Source organism: Elephas maximus, chromosome 9, assembly GCF_024166365.1.
Source record: "Elephas maximus indicus isolate mEleMax1 chromosome 9, mEleMax1 primary haplotype, whole genome shotgun sequence".
Lineage (NCBI taxonomy): Eukaryota > Metazoa > Chordata > Mammalia > Proboscidea > Elephantidae > Elephas > Elephas maximus.
Genome location: NC_064827.1, coordinates 65,828,283 through 65,843,749, shown reverse-complemented (window position 1 = coordinate 65,843,749; position 15,467 = coordinate 65,828,283). Strand labels below are relative to the sequence as shown.

Here is a 15,467-nt window from a genome sequence, read left to right as displayed (position 1 = left end):
AATATGATGTGGTCTTTCAAGTTTCCTTCCTTTTGGACACATGGTTCCATCTGCCTAGGATGCCAATTCTTGCCCAGCAAGCTCTTTCAACTCTCTGTGTAAGTATCTCTGCTCCGGGAGCCTTCTGTGTCTCCAGAGGCAGCAGTCATCTCTCCCGTGCTCCTCTGTGACTGCATACTCACCAACAACTGCTCTGCCCCTACCTGCCCATACCTGTGTTGCTGCCTCTCTTTACCAGGGGACTGGGAGCTGCAGGAGGACAGGGTCTGGGCTCCCTCATCTTTGTTCCCCTAATATCAGCATACGGTCTCAAAGAGCAGAGGTGTCCAGTGACCACCCAGGTCCTAGCCTTGAGCTCCTGGAAGGACCAGCCCCGTCCCACCACTCACCCACACCCATCATACCTATGGCATAGCCATCGGGGCACTGCAGTTTGAGGTTGCTGTTGAGCTGGTTCGGGGGAGAGCACTGGCCTTGCATCTCCTTGCAGAGGTGGAAGGAGCCGCTCCAGGTGCCATCTTTCCGGCAGTGGATGATGTTGCTTCCCCGTCCCTGAACACGGAAACATTGTCAGGACCAAGGGAGGCTTCTATTCCCCAACATGATAAGCCTCTCAGAATAAAAGAGGAAACGATTTCTCATCTCCCTAGAGATCTGAGAAGTCTTCCAAAACAATTTCTTAAAGATGGTAAAATCCCAATCAATCTGGAAGAGAGAGGTATTGTTAGCATTGCCATTTTGCAGATGGGGAACCCGAGGGCTCAGTACAGGGTTCAAGGCTTCCCAAAGAGCCAGTGGGACGTGGACCCGGGTTTGCTTACTCCTAGCTTAGTGGTTTTTCAGAGATTTTGATCAGAGCATTCAACATAAAAATTTTGCTTTGTGTTGTTTGTTTTCACTGGAAGGTAGGTGCCCATTTGCTTCCCGACTCTACTGCAGGTAAGAGCACTAGTCCCGGAGCTATTCATGAGGAGGTAGGTGTAACCAAAGTCTGTTTTCTGCTCAATCAGTGAGAGAATCCTGTCTCAGGGATCTACCATGTTGCAACTAAGTAAACTTGGCCCAGTTAAGAACCTTTCCTCCCCTCCACTTTCTTGCCCTCCTCTTCCCTTTCGTTCTATTCCATTCAAGCAATAACGGCACTGAGAGGGTGGTCTGGGGCTACGTCTACCTCTGCTCCCCATTTCTTTAAAATAAGCAATAATATACAGCTTCTCAATCTCTTGCAAAAAAAAAAAAAAACATTGCTATCAGAGTAGGCAGTATGTGGAAAAGAGTTTTCAAGGACGGGCAGAATAACACGTAGCAAAAGTGTGGAAAGGCATTCCTGGAAGAAGGAATGGCATGTGCAAACGCAAGCAAGCTCAGTGAGCATCAGAGAGCCTGGTGTGGTTCTGATTCTGTGCCTCAAGGGAGGGGGTGGAAGGAGATTAGCTGGTATTGCCAGTTTAAGGAGTTTGGGAGACAGTTCTAAGTAGGGGGCCCATCTTTGGAAAGATCTACCTGAGAACAACTGTATATTCTCTCCCTTGTAGGCTTATAGTAAGAAGAGAAACTCTAAGTGAAGCCAAAGAAGTTGGCCTTGCTCCACCAGTGTGAAAATCTGTTCAACAGCTCCCCATGACCTTCAGCTTCCCTTCCAAACCGTGGTGACTGCCTCCAGAGCCCTCACAGCCTTAACTCTGCTTAATTCTCCAGTTCATTGCTCCCTACAGCACCACCACCAACCTTGAACTTAGGTTTGCATTACCTGCATTCGCAAATGCACCATATGCTGTTTACACTGCCATGCTTTTGCACTTGCTGCTCCTTCTGTCTGCTAAGATCCCCTCCCCCACTGGTCCACCTGGCAAACATCTTTTTATTGGGCAGAAACCATCCTGTCCTAATGCCACTCCAATTCCAACAGCCTGCTACCCTCTGGTACACAGGTCATTGCCTCTTTATTTACCATCTGTTCACCAACTATATGATGAGCTCCCCAAGGCCTGGGATGGTGCTCCAGTCATCCCTGTGTCCTCAGAGCCTTCCACAGCACCTAACAGGTCCTGGCTACTCACACTCATTCACTCACTCATAGATATTTTTGCTCATTCAAGAACTGCTTGTTCAAGGATAGATGGTGTGAATAAATAGAGAGTGGTTGAATTATTTTTTAAAAAAACAAGAAAACAAATGAATGCATGGGTCAGAATAAATGAGTCAGTGAAGAAATGAATGAGTGAGGGAATAAATGAATGCACGCCTGAGGGAATGAGTATACTTATTCAAAGGGCTGATATAGGCTGAGGCTCCCCCATCTGAGAAAACAGCTGCAAGTAAACAGGATTCAAAAGAGAAAGGGGGCCCCTCTCTGGGCCTCTCCCGGACCAGCAGGAGGAGGGCCTCATCGCAGTGGAAATGTCCCTGGCTATGGGAGAAGAGTGGCCCATCCTGAGCATGCAGCTGTGGAGGGACTTGCAGAGTCCATTCCCTGAGGCTCTGTGTGAGCTCAGGGCAAGTTTATGCAGCTTCAAGTGGCTTCAGAGAACCCAGTCTCTCCCTCCCCTGAGTCCCCGGCTTTAGGCCCCATGATTCTGTTGGGCCCTCAGGGGATTAGGAAATTGACCCCAATTTCCTGGAGCCTTGGCCTGGGCTTATGATGAATTTGGCCCCCAGCCCCTGAAGGGTTGCAGACCTCAGCACTATGTAAGGCCAAGGCTGGCTGGAAGCTCAGTTTGTAGCAGAGAATGTATTAGAACTAGCTGGAATCTGCATGGGGAATTTCAAACTGGGAAGGTCCCAACCTAGAAGGTAAATGCATAAAGGACTAGTCTTGCTATCTCTAGTCACTCTCCCTATTGCCCAGTTCATGTGGCAATTTCTGCTGCTGACTAAATGTGCCTTAAAAATATGGCACCTTAGCCTTCAGAGCAAGGCAAACTCAGGGACTGGCATTCCTGGGTTTCTACCGTCTCAACCAGACTACATTTCTAGCCCCTTCTATTGTGTGGAGTCCCTCAGTGGTGCACTGACTAACTGAAAGGTTGGAGGTTCCAGTCCATCCAGAGGCACCTCAAAAGAAAGGCCTTGGCAATCTATTTCTTAAAAAAAGCAGCCATCGAAAACTTCATGGAGCACAGCTGTACTCTGACACATATGGGACCTCTACGAGTCAAACAGACTCCAGGGCAACTGGTCTATTACTATGCACATATCCTTTATTCTAGCAAATCAATCGCCTTGTCCCCTCCCCCTCCTCTTCTCTTGCTTGCCCACCTCCACACCTCTGCCCTTCTGTGCCCTCTGAACAGGCAGACCTTCTGGAGCCTCTCTGTATTTTCAAATCCTCTTTTAGGATTGGATCCCAGTGCACTAGGCACGTGTGCATCACCTAGTGCAAATGCTCTGCGTGCATCCTCGCTGATTGAGTCTAGGTTGACCACAGGCCTGGTTTTTGTTGAGCCTCCAATCTGTGAAGGCCAGAGAACACTTTTTCTAGGCACTGGCAGGACACCTACTAGGTGTATTTGGCTCTGGATGCACAATTCTGCAAGTGAAGGCGAAATCTCTCACAAGAGGACCGAACAACCCTCGGGGACAACATGCTGAATCTTTGTGCCCAGGCATCCGTCTGTAAAAACTGAGCATGTTGTACTCTCTCTACCTTTCTCACCTCTGTAGCTACACAGAGCCACAAAGAGCTGGAAGGCATATAATTATATTATTGAACACCTATTGTGTGTCATGTGTTTAACATACATTTAAAACACCCTTTAACAACAGAGTAGAAATCACGTTCCTTTTATAAATTTGGAAATCGAGGCTCAGTCAAGAATTGAAAAAGTGAGTTTTTAAATGATGCTAGTGTAATGGCCAAGAGCATGGACTTGAGACAAATTGTCTTGGTTCAAATCCCAGCTCTGCAACTTCCTAGCTGTCTGGACTTGGGGAGATTACTTAACATCTTTAGGGCCTCAATTTTCTCAACTGTTAAATGGGCACAGGTGTCCACAGCCTGGTAGAGTCCTCATGAGAATCCAGTGAGCTAGTTTATGTGAAGCATTTTGAGGCTGGCATACAGGACTCTCTAAGGCTCTTACCCATCTACTGCAATGTCTCTAAGGGAACTTCAGAAATCAATCCAACCAGAAAAGGGAGGCATTGTGGCCAAGTCATCGAGGTGTCCTGTGCCACAGCCAGATCACTCGACTAGTAAAAGCCTATGTATTTTTACCACAACGGAATAGATGGAGAGAGAATGAATTAGACTTATTCTCTTTAGTAGAAATTAAAATAAATAAAATAATGATGGGGAGAAACGATGGCAGCATCAGGGCAAGACAGAAGCAGGCAGTGTGGTGCAGGAAAGAATTACGCTTTGGAGGAAGCCTGAACTGTGCAAAGATCTCAGTTCCACCTCTTCTAGTTGTAAAGCATGGAGCAAGCCACTCTACCTCCTGAATCTCAGTTTGATCATCTGTACGATAGGAACAGTGTGCTCGGAGCTGTGGGGCTTAAATGAAGAGATCAGTGGAAAACACTGAGTGCAGCGACTGGCACATAGTAAGTGCTCGGTAAGTTAAAGCTGCTGTTAATTATTTACCTTTTTTCCCAGTCAATGCTTTTACACTCACTTTGCTTCCTCCGAGTAAATTACAGTGGTGCTGTGTAGCCCCAGAGGTGGGGATGGACAGAAAGTGAGGCTTGTGCAGTGATGTGGTTAGAGAACGTAAGACTTGATTTAAGACCTAGCTCTGCCAGTAACTTGCTGTGTGTTTTGGGGTAAGCCTCTTCCTCTGCCTGGGCTTCAATGGCTTCATCTGCAATATAAGTGGGTTGCAGTGGGGGTCCCTGCCCAGCTCTAAGGTCACATAGGTCTGTAACATTTCTTCCAGTGGTTCTTCTAGGAGGTCCTGCGATGTTTGGGCAAGCATTTTGGCAACCCTATAACAAGATGCTGCTCCTGCCTGCCGAGACATGTCCGCATAAGAGTTGTATAGTGTCCACAGCAGAACTCATAAAGGCAGGGGCCAATCCACACCACTTGTGGCAGAAAGGCTCTTACGGCCAACTTCTGTGATTCATGCAATGACCCGGATGTGTTATTGACTCCACTTCCACCCTTCCTCTGTTGCTCCTGCTCAGTTGCTGAAATCCGCCATTAAGTGCATTACTTACTTTGTCCTTTAGCCTTCGTCCTTTCCCACAGCAGACCCTGTGCAGGCACCTCCTATAGACCCTGTCCCCATCCCATGCCCCTGCTCCCCTAATCACCTAGGAAGCCCCCACAGTGCTTTTCACATGGAACTGGGTTTGAGTCATCACCTCGGACAGCCCCGGGAGCATCTGAGCTGAATTAAGTCCTGAGACAATTAACACTTCCCTCTAGCTGCCTGGGGCTTGGATCCCTAGCCTGTTCAGGAAATCCTTGCTCTCTCTGTTGGGGAGTCAGAATGACACTTGTTAACTTATAACCGTAACTATGGGTAAGAGCTTACCATCCCAGGGCCTTTTTTCCTCATCTGTAAAATGGGGATATGTTTTTTTTTTTTTTTTCAAGTGTTTGTTGGAAGTTGTCAAAACAAGAGAAAGCCTGCACCACCAGCTTGGCACCCAGCAAACGTTAAAAAAATTAGAGCTGTTATGAAGGATGGATGCTTCCTTCTCTGACTTTCTAGAGCTGGCACAGGGCTGCCAGCTAGAGGACTAGGTTTCAAGACATTGCCTTTGGTTCTATAACCTCTAGGAGCCCAGATGGAGCATCAGGGATTCTCACCACTAGAAGTGACCTTAACATTAAACTAGTTCATTTGTGTCTTTCCCAGAGCAGTCACGTATGTGTGCATAGGTTGTACATTGCACAATTTCACTCCCTACTTTCATTACTTCATTTAATCCTCACATATAAGCTATGAGGTAGGTAGTATAATCTCCTTCCATTTTATAATGAGGAACTGAGTTTTAGAGAGTTAAGTAGCTTGCCCAAGGTCCTCCAGCTTGTAAGTGGTGGAGCTGGGATTCAAATTCAGAGTTCAGGTCCCACATCATGCTGGCTCCCAAGGAATGAATGAAGTAGGGAGAGGGGTTATTTTTAAATTTGCTTTTAGTGGCAGGGGGAGGGAGTGTGTGACTCTCCCTACAATGTCCCCCCTCCCCCTCCTACTTCCTCCCCTATTAGAATCTGAAACTTGTTTGAGACAAAAAACTCTTCCATACAAAGCTGCTAGATTCAATATGCTCTGGGCCGTAGGTTTCTGCTGTGTTTACAGGCAGTGAGAGGGGATCTGAGGTGAATACTAGATTTGGCTCTCAGGCCCCTGGTCTAAGGGTAGAGGAAATTCACTTTCAGTACAAACTAGAAACGTCAATTGTATTAGGAGCCCATTTGGCACACACTCCCTCATTCTTTGAGCTGACAAGCAATACCCTGCTCCTTTGAGTATAGCCTCTCCGCCAGTTGCCAAACAGAGCTGCTTGAGTCGTCTGATAAATTTACATTTTCCTCTCCTTTAAATACAAACTGGCCATGAAAGTTACTTGGCAGGCCCCAGGCAGACTGGGTTTCAGTTTGATAACAGGACCACGGCCAGAATACTATTTGGCTCAGCAGTCTGGGTAACTGTTAGCAACAGCTTTATGTAAGGGAGTGAGAAGGAAGTTGATCAGCCTGCGTGAGCCCATGGTAATCTCTGGCCTTTGCTTGTTCTGGCACTGGCTTCTGCTTCCACGACAGTCAAGGATGAGAATGACTCGGGGTACAGATGCCCGTGAGTTTGAAAGCAAGGATTTTCAGGGAGTGTCTATTTAAGTCAGTCTACCCATTCTTTTTTTACCCATTCTTTTTTTACCCACAGCTGGGGAGACCTGGATTTTCACTGTGACATAGCCAGCACCGGCAGTGTCACTTTGGGTGGTTAAGTAACTTCTCTGAGTTTCAGTTTTTTCATCTGGAAAATGAGTAATTGGTCTAGATGTTCATTGTGGGTCTTTAATGCCCTTAGTTCAACGTCATTTCCTGAGCACCTACTAGGCACCTCACACTGTCCTAAGTGCTGAAGACACTGGGAAGATTAAAGATAAGGTCAAGGACTTCACAGCCTAGTCGGGAAAAGTGAAATGAAAGTGGACAATTACAGCGCAGTGTGGTCAATGCTTTGAAGTGGAAACACATGGGAGAGGCACTCAACTCATCAGAAGGGAGGGGTATCAGAAAGGGTTCCTGGGGGGAAGGGTGCCCAAACTGAATCTTGAAGGATGACGAGCAGCCAGGCAGGTAGAGAGGTAAGAGAACTCTTTAAGGTAGAGAATGCAGAGATGAGATGGGAGGTCAGTCTATTGGTCAAGAGGTAGGAGTCTTGAATGCCACCCTAAGGAGTTGGAATTTTGTCCTTAGGGAAATGGGAGTCACTGGTTCTAAAAGGGCTTTATGTAGGTGAGTTGTCATGATCCGATTTATGCTTCAAACCAGTCACTGTAGCTGAAATGTAGAGACCAAACTGGAGAGAGGTAAGGGAGCAAAAGCAGGGAGCTGAGCAAGAAGCTGAGCAGTGACCTGGGAAAGAGATGATGGCATCCTGAGTTAGGGCGGTAGCACTGGGGACAGAGAGAAGAGAATGACTTCAGGAGATGTTTTGGATGGAGAATGGACAAGACTTGGTAATCTTTGGATGTAGAAGGAGGGAATACAGTTGAGGATGGTAGTTTGGGAAACTGAGAAAAGGATGTATATTTAATTCACTTTTGACCATTTTGATCATGGTCCCCAGGGCAGTGCCTGGTATTTCATAGGCTCTAATTTGGAGCCCTGGTGGTGCGGTGGTTAAGCGCGTGGTTGCTAACGAAAAGGTCGACAGTTCGAGCCCGCCAGCCACTCTACAGGAGAAAGATACAGCAGTCTGCTTCTGTAAAGGTTACAGCCTTGGAAACCCTATGACACAGTTCTACTCTGTCCTTTAGGGTCGCTATGAGTCGGAATCAACTCCACGGCAACAGGTAATAAAGAATGAGTGAAGATAGTACCACCTGCACTGAGGCCCAGTTGACTGAACTCTGATCTCATCTGGCTGATGATCCTTGAACACCTGTGAAACATAGGGCTTGGGGTATCAACCCTAATTGGTTAGTGCTATGAAGGTAGAGCTCCTTGTAGACTTAAGTTTTCTTTGAAGCCAATTGGCTTCTCATTTCCCTTTCTCACTCATGACTCCCTACCTAGCCCATTTGGTGGTGAGGGGTATGTTTAGAAATTAAAGAAAATTCATTCATAGAACTCCTTCAACAGACAAGAGTGTCAGACTTTCAGTCACACACAGATTAAGATAAATTTCAAGCCTTGCCATACCCTTCTCCTCACTCTTTCTTCCACAGCTTTCTCAAAACTGCTAAATGTGGTTCTTTTTCACTTTATGCTTGAGGAGCCAACTGATGTCTCAAGAGAGAGGTATAGTATAGTCTGGTCTTTGACCATAGAGAGGAACCAGAGTATTGATCTCAACTTCAAGGAGGCTTACCTGGGAGGCATCACTGTCTTCACACTTGATCCTACACTCGCTGTTGAACTGGAAGCCGTTAGTGCACTGGTAGAGCCCATGGAATTTGGGTGGAGGTGGGTCACAAGTCACAGGAACACACGCTCCCTCCTGCCAGCTGCCATCTTGGGTACACTGTGTCTTGAAGGCCCGTCTTCAAGAAATGATGAAAGAAGAGACATCTCGGTGACTAAATGGACTGACCCCTACCCCACTGAAACACTCAAGTTTCTCTGGAGCCAGCTGCCCTCTCATTTCCTTTTCCCATCCATGATTCCCTACCTGTTCTTTTGGGTGATGAGGTACATGTGTTAAGGATTAAGGAAAATTCATTCACAGAATTTTTTCAGCAAGGGCAGGGAGCAATGTCAGACATGTGGGTTGAGATACAATTCACGCCTTGCCAGCCCCTTGTCCTCTCATTTTCTTCCACAGGTTCTGAGGGGTGTTGGTACAATGATGATATTAATATCCACCATTCAATGAACAACTACAGCTTGCCGGGCACTTCGTAAGCATTTTACATACATATCCTCATTTAGTATCCACAAGAGACCTATCTGGCAACTGTTATTATCGTTCCCATCTTAAAACCAAACCAAATCAAACCTGTTGCCGTCAAGTCTGCTGACTCACAGCGACCCTATAAGACAGGGTAGAACTGAAAGGTCCAGAGCAGTGAAGTCATTTGCCTGAGGTCACACAGGCAGTAGGCAGCCAAACTGGAACTTAAAGTTAGTTCTGTTTGACCCAGATCTAATAGTATCAATAATGTACTTCCAACTTCCCACAGGACAGGAAAGGATGAAGGATGGGTACTGCCTCCAGTAAAGAAATGAACACTTCCTTCAAATCAGAGAGCCAAACCTGGCTCTCCTCCTCTCCAGAATTTAGGAGTTTGTGTTTCCAGCCCCACTTACTTTTTTGACTTCCGAGAGGAGCCAGGCACGTGGTATCCGGGTTTGCACTTATACTTGCAGAAAGCGCCCACTTTGTGCTTGTTCTCCCGGCACCGGGCGGTCTGTAGGTCTGCATTGGGTACCGGGGGTGGAGCCAGGCACATGAGCTCACACACGGCCTCCGGAAAGGACCACAGCCCATCCTCCATGCAGGTCAAGAGGCTGCTGTTGCCTGGAGGACACAGTTAGGCAGGGTTAGCAGAGGGAGGGGTCTCTGGTAGCCAGGATAACTCATGAGTTGCCTGGGCTTAAGGAGACCCAAAGATCCTCCCGGTGAAATGCCAAACACTTCCACTTACAACTGAAGACCAAAAAAACCATACCCATTGTCATCGAGTCGATTCTGACTCATAGCGACCCTATAGGACAAAGGAGAACTGCCCCCATAGGGTTTCCAAGGAGCACCAGGTGGATTCGAACTGCTGACAATTGAGGAGCCTGGGGAGATCAAGAGAGCTGCCACAAAGAAGAGTGGCCCACACTGGGGGAGTGGCTTGCTCCGTATCTACACTGAATTCAAATTCAAGCCTCCTGACTCCTGATCCCGAACGTCTTGTGCAGCAATAAAAACCGTCCTCCACAATCCTTTAATCCATCTTTCATGTTTTTCAGGTTGGGCACACAAGCCCAGTGATGAAGGTACTTGCCTTCTAATAACTGGCATTGCAAGCTTCTATCAGAATCTACTCAGGGCTTCCATATCAGTCTGCCATGTGATCTCAAGGCACCACTCCCCCTTGGCTCCTGTGCCCCATAACTGCCCCAGCCCACCTCCTCCATGCCTGTAAGTGACAGCATTGTGTTGTCTGGAGGTTTGATTTTCTTTGCAGGCCCCAGTGTTCAGTGATGCTTTGCCAAAGCAGCTGAACGAGCAGCACTTCCCCTGCAGCCCGTGCCAGCTCTGACAGACGTGCTGATTACCATTGGGAAACTGGCCTGATGGGGAACATTGAGACTAAAAGTAAAACATGGGGAGTTAGGCTTTTCACTGCCAGATCGTATATTACCAAGGTACAAACTGCCCAAAACTCTCCTAAGACAATTAGAGGAGGAACTGAAACTTGCATTTCCCAACGAAATTCTCCTCTTCCCACTTATCACTGAATGGTGTTGACAACTAAGGCTGGAAGCATGTTGGAGGTTCCAGGATTTGAAGGTTAGAAGGTCTGATGGTGAAGGGTAGAGTTATAGGGAGAAAGCTGACATTTATTGAGCATTTACTAGGTACTGAGTGCTTCTGATATGTCATCTCATTTCTTCTGACAACTGACAATGAGATAAATGTGACAATTTCCACTTGGAAACGGAGGATCACAGAAATAAAGTGACTTGCCCAGGTTCTCATAGTTAGTAAAAGACAAAACTGGGATTCAAAACTAGTTTTGTATCACTACCAAGGCAGTTGTTTTTATTGGGAAGTTGGCTCTATCTATTCAGCAGGGCTGTGTTATCCACTGTGAGAGAGTCACACCTCAACTCTCCTATCTGAAGAAAGAAAACAATTGCAATGAGAAGGTTAAATGAAAAAACAGTTCATGAAGTGTCCAGAAAAGTACTGTGTATTTCCTTTTTTGCTTCTTAACTTCCTTTCTTCTTTCTTCCTTCCTTCCTCTTTCTCCTAAGCTTTTACCTTCACCAGCAGATCAGTAAGGACCATGGGAGCTGAAGCCTTCAGTCATCCAACAAGCATTTATTCAGTGCTTATAATATGTCTGGTACTGTTTTGTATGTTGGGGTCAAAGAAGTGGACAAAACCAACAAAACCTCTGCCCTCTTGAAGCTTATATTTTAGTGAGATAGAGAGACACACAAATTGTACTGAGAAAGTAGATTATTTGGTATGTTCGAAGGTGGTTAAGTGCTATGGGGAAAAATAAAGCAGGATAAGAAAGGAGAGAGAATAGTTTACAATCTTATGCTGGCTCCTCTTCTCTTATCCCCCTATATTTTCTTCTTTCTCCACCTTTTTGAGCGCGATTCATATGATGAGGAAAAACCAGTTTGTACACCCCGAAGAGGCTTCTATGTGGATGCACTGTGATACTGCAAACTACAGCTGTTTCTACAGCTAGTCAAGGAGTAAAGGGTACAGAAGGGTGATTCATTTGGCTTCCAGCGAAGCAGAGAGGCTTCCAGAACACCAGAGACTACCAGCTTCTTTTCATACTGCCCTTGCCATCTGGGCAGTGCTTTGGGGGTACTCAACCATAGCACAAGCTTAGTGGGAAAAGAAGCTGTAAAAGACATGGGAAGCACACCCTCAACAAATCCTCCAAGAGGGATAAAATATCTGTAGAAAAAGTGTTGGGACTCCTAAAAAAAAAATTCCACATCAGCTATGCAAGTTGTAAATTGTGAAATGACCATGTTTTGTTTTGTGGCAGAATAATGTAAAAAATTGCAAAATGTTAATTAAGAGAGAAAATGCAAACCAGGAATGGAAATTCTGGGAGAAGGTGAGTAGGAGTTAGCAGCATGCCACTGTCAAGAGAAGAACCAGCGGGAACTGGTGATTCAGGACCATGGACATGCCCTCTCCACCCCCACCCCCACAACAAAGAAAATCCAGGAGGTGCAGACATTAAACTGTGCAGAATCAGTATTTCCATGCTCCAGCTGTAGCCACTACACTATACTATACCGTCTCCCAGAGTTTCCCCAGAGGGATTGAGCTCTAGTTGGCCCCAGTGGCAAGTAGCTTTATTGGCTTTCATCAACTCCGCGTCTCCCGTCCCCACTACCTGCCGGTATCTCCTGGGGAACTTGACTCAGGACATAGGTGAAAGCATTTCTGAGCCTGGGGTTCTCCGTAGAGGTAAGAGTGCTGATGTTAGAGATTAGGTTCCAAAATAACCGAGTACAGGGACCCCAGGTCCAAAGGACACACTCTGCTCCTGGCCTGACTTTCTTGGTCGTATGAAGTCTCCATGTCTCTCTGGTTGCTTCTTTCTTGTATATCTCAAAAGAGATTGACTCAAGATACAATGTGATCTTGTAGATTGAGTCCTGCTTCACTAACATAACTGCTGCTAATCCCACCTCATTAACACCATAGAGGTAGGATTTGCAACACACAAGAAAATCACGTCAGGTGACAAAATGGTGGACAATCACACAATACTGGGAATCATGGCCTAGCCAAGTTGGCCCACATTTTTGGGGGACGCAATTCAATCCATAATATTGGATGATCAGCCATCACACAGGTCCTCACAGGGTTCCCCTTGGAGAAAATAAGTATTTACTATGTGCTTACTCTGGCTTTGGGTTTACACTGGTCATTTTTAAAAAATTCTCAACTGACCAGTGTGCACTAGTAAGCTTACTTTATAAATGAGGATATTGAGGCTCACAGATGTGAATTCTCTCACCTAATACCAAACAGTGGGTAAGGGGCAAAGCCAGGAATGGGGCACCAGTCTCTCCAATTCCATAGCTGGTGCTATTTTTCCTTAAACCATGCTGCAGGGAAAGGGAAATTTAAGACTGGAAGGGAAGAAAGGGGAACAAACAAAATAATTAAGAAAAAAAAAGTTGTTTTGATCACTGTCATGGATCGAATTGTGTTTCCTCAAAATACGTGTATCAATTTGCCTGGGCCACGATTCCCAGTATTGTGTGATTGTCCACCATTTTGTCATCTGGTGTGATTTTCCTATGAGTTGTAAATCCTATCCCTATGATGTTAATGAGATGGATTAGTGGCAGTTACATTGATGAGATCCACAAGATTAGATTGTGTCTTAAGCCAATCTCTTTGGAGATATAAAAGAGAGAAATAAGTAGAGGGACATGTGGACCTCACACCACCAAGAAAGCAGCGCTGGGAGCAGAGCATGTTCTTTGAGCCTGAGGTTCCTGTGTTGAGAAGCATCTAGGCCAGAGGAAGACTGACGACAAGGACCTTCCTCCAGAGCCAACAGAGAGAGAAAGCCTTCCCCTGAAGCTGGCACCATGAATTTGGACTTCTAGCCTACTAGACTGTGAGAGAATAAACTTCTGTTTGTTGAAACCATCCACATGTGGTATTTCTGTTACAGCAGCACTAGACGACTAAGACAATCACCTCTTTAACTCCTGGTTTGAAAAGACAGGCAAAGGAGGTAGCATTAACAACCTCGAGAGAGTTAGCAAGACTTTTTCCCAGTTCTTGCTCCAGCATATCCAGGCAAAAGCCTTAGACCTGAAATTTGTGCACCAGATGGAGCTCAGGACTCAGCTGCATGAAATGTCAATTGGTTCTAGAGGGTGAATGTGGCAACTTGTATTTTTAAAAGAAGAGCAAAGTTGGGATCAACAACTAACAAAATGATGGTCCTCCTAGGGCTTCATCTACACAGCAGGGGTCACCCCCCAACCCCCATAGTCAGCAGAGAAGCAATGGCAGAAGGGTCTGAATCACTTTGATTAAGAATTATTATTAGCCACAATGAGGGCTGTAATAATCAACGCTAATTTATACACCTCTCTTTCCCAAGGGCCTTTGATTGAGAGAAGCATGATTTCCTAGTCTGGAGTTATTAATACACCCCACATCTGGGCAAGTAGGGCTGAGAGAAGGACTCAGATGGCCTAGAAGTTGGAGAGTTTACAATTTCCACTGGTCACATCATCTCCCTCCGATCTAAATTCTTAGAGCACTCAAATGAAATGCTTAAAGCTTTTTATTCAAATTTTTGTGGGTAAAAATGAGGGGACCCACGGGATGTACCATATTTTTAAGCAAATAACGTGAACCTTCTATGTTTCTTTGCCCACCATGCCCTTCCCATCGCCCCCCCCACCCCAGGTATTTTCATAAGCACCACAATGCCAATTTTTTTACATGCTTCTGTAAAAAAAAAAAAAAGCATAGCACTCTTATGAAAATACCTCATGCAAGGAAGCACGATAGGCAAACTAACGTAGAAGGCACATGTTATTTGTGTAAAAATACAGTGTATTAGAAGTGTTTCCTTCCTTTCTTTTGGGGCAGTTTAATGGCGTTAATAGGTCTTTTGTTCATTATTTAAACTAAACATTTACTGAGTGTTTCTTTCCTTCACCAATGCATCCAACCAGCCAGTCAATACATTTTACTGACTCTTACTATGTTCCAGGTCCTGTGCTTGCTGATAGAAAATATAAAAGGACTAGACACAACCATGCACTGAAGGGACTCACAGTTAGTCAAGTAGGTTTTCCTAACCTTTTGTAGTCTTGAGGTCCATTTGAAAATTTGACAAAATTATTGGTATCGCCAATCCCCAAAATGCTCAAAAGTCATCATACATAATATCACATCTAGGGAAATTCAGCAAGTCCCTTCCTACCCTTCAGAAGCCCACTCATGCACACCCTATAGAATGATAGACCCCAAGGTGAGACCTTATGCTCAAGTGAGATAGTATTTTTGGTCTTTGATAGAGGGGCAATGTTGCTCCTGATAAACCAAGCTAAGGAGAGGGTTCGGGCACTTCTGAGAATTGTGTGGAATGTGGGAATCTAATGTTCAACTAGAAATCAGGAGCATTCATCCCAATAATGCCACCAACTTGCTGTGTGATTTTGTACAAGTTTCTTCCTCTCACTGGCCCTCAGTTTTCCCACCTTTCCAATGATCCAGTTAGTGTTGATAAGCTCTAAGGACACTGCCAGTCCAGACATTCTAAGATTCCCAGGCCAGCCTCTTACTCATTTCCAAAATCTGGCCTCTTCTCCAACATGCCAGACTCTGTTTTATTCAGTTCCATATTTCTAGTGTCTATCCCAGATGGATACCATTAAATGCTTCCAGTCCACATCCGTTCCTCTCACCCCAGCTAGCCCTTCTTAAGGGCTAGCAGTTGGCTTTGGAGAAAGGCAGACTTGGCTTCCAATGTGGACTCTACCACTGACTAATAGTGCAGCCTTGGGTAAGTTCTTTAAACCCTGTGAGGTTCAGTTTCGTCCTCTGTGAAAACGGGAATGATATTAACACTTACCTCTTCGGCTTAATGGGATCTAATCATATGGAGAA

General features: G+C 45.7%; 1 protein-coding gene across 1 annotated transcript in view; it reads right to left on the bottom strand.

The window, feature by feature from the left end:
* Positions 1–15,467, bottom strand: part of PAPPA (pappalysin 1) — a 279,871-nt gene that overhangs the window by 39,592 nt on the left and 224,812 nt on the right. The window contains exons 16-18 of the mRNA XM_049897266.1: positions 9,431–9,641; positions 8,493–8,664; positions 405–552 (exon numbers count right to left, since the gene is read on the bottom strand). Of these exons, the coding sequence (XP_049753223.1) occupies positions 405–552; positions 8,493–8,664; positions 9,431–9,641 (531 nt within the window). The remainder of the gene's footprint in view (positions 1–404; positions 553–8,492; positions 8,665–9,430; positions 9,642–15,467) is intronic.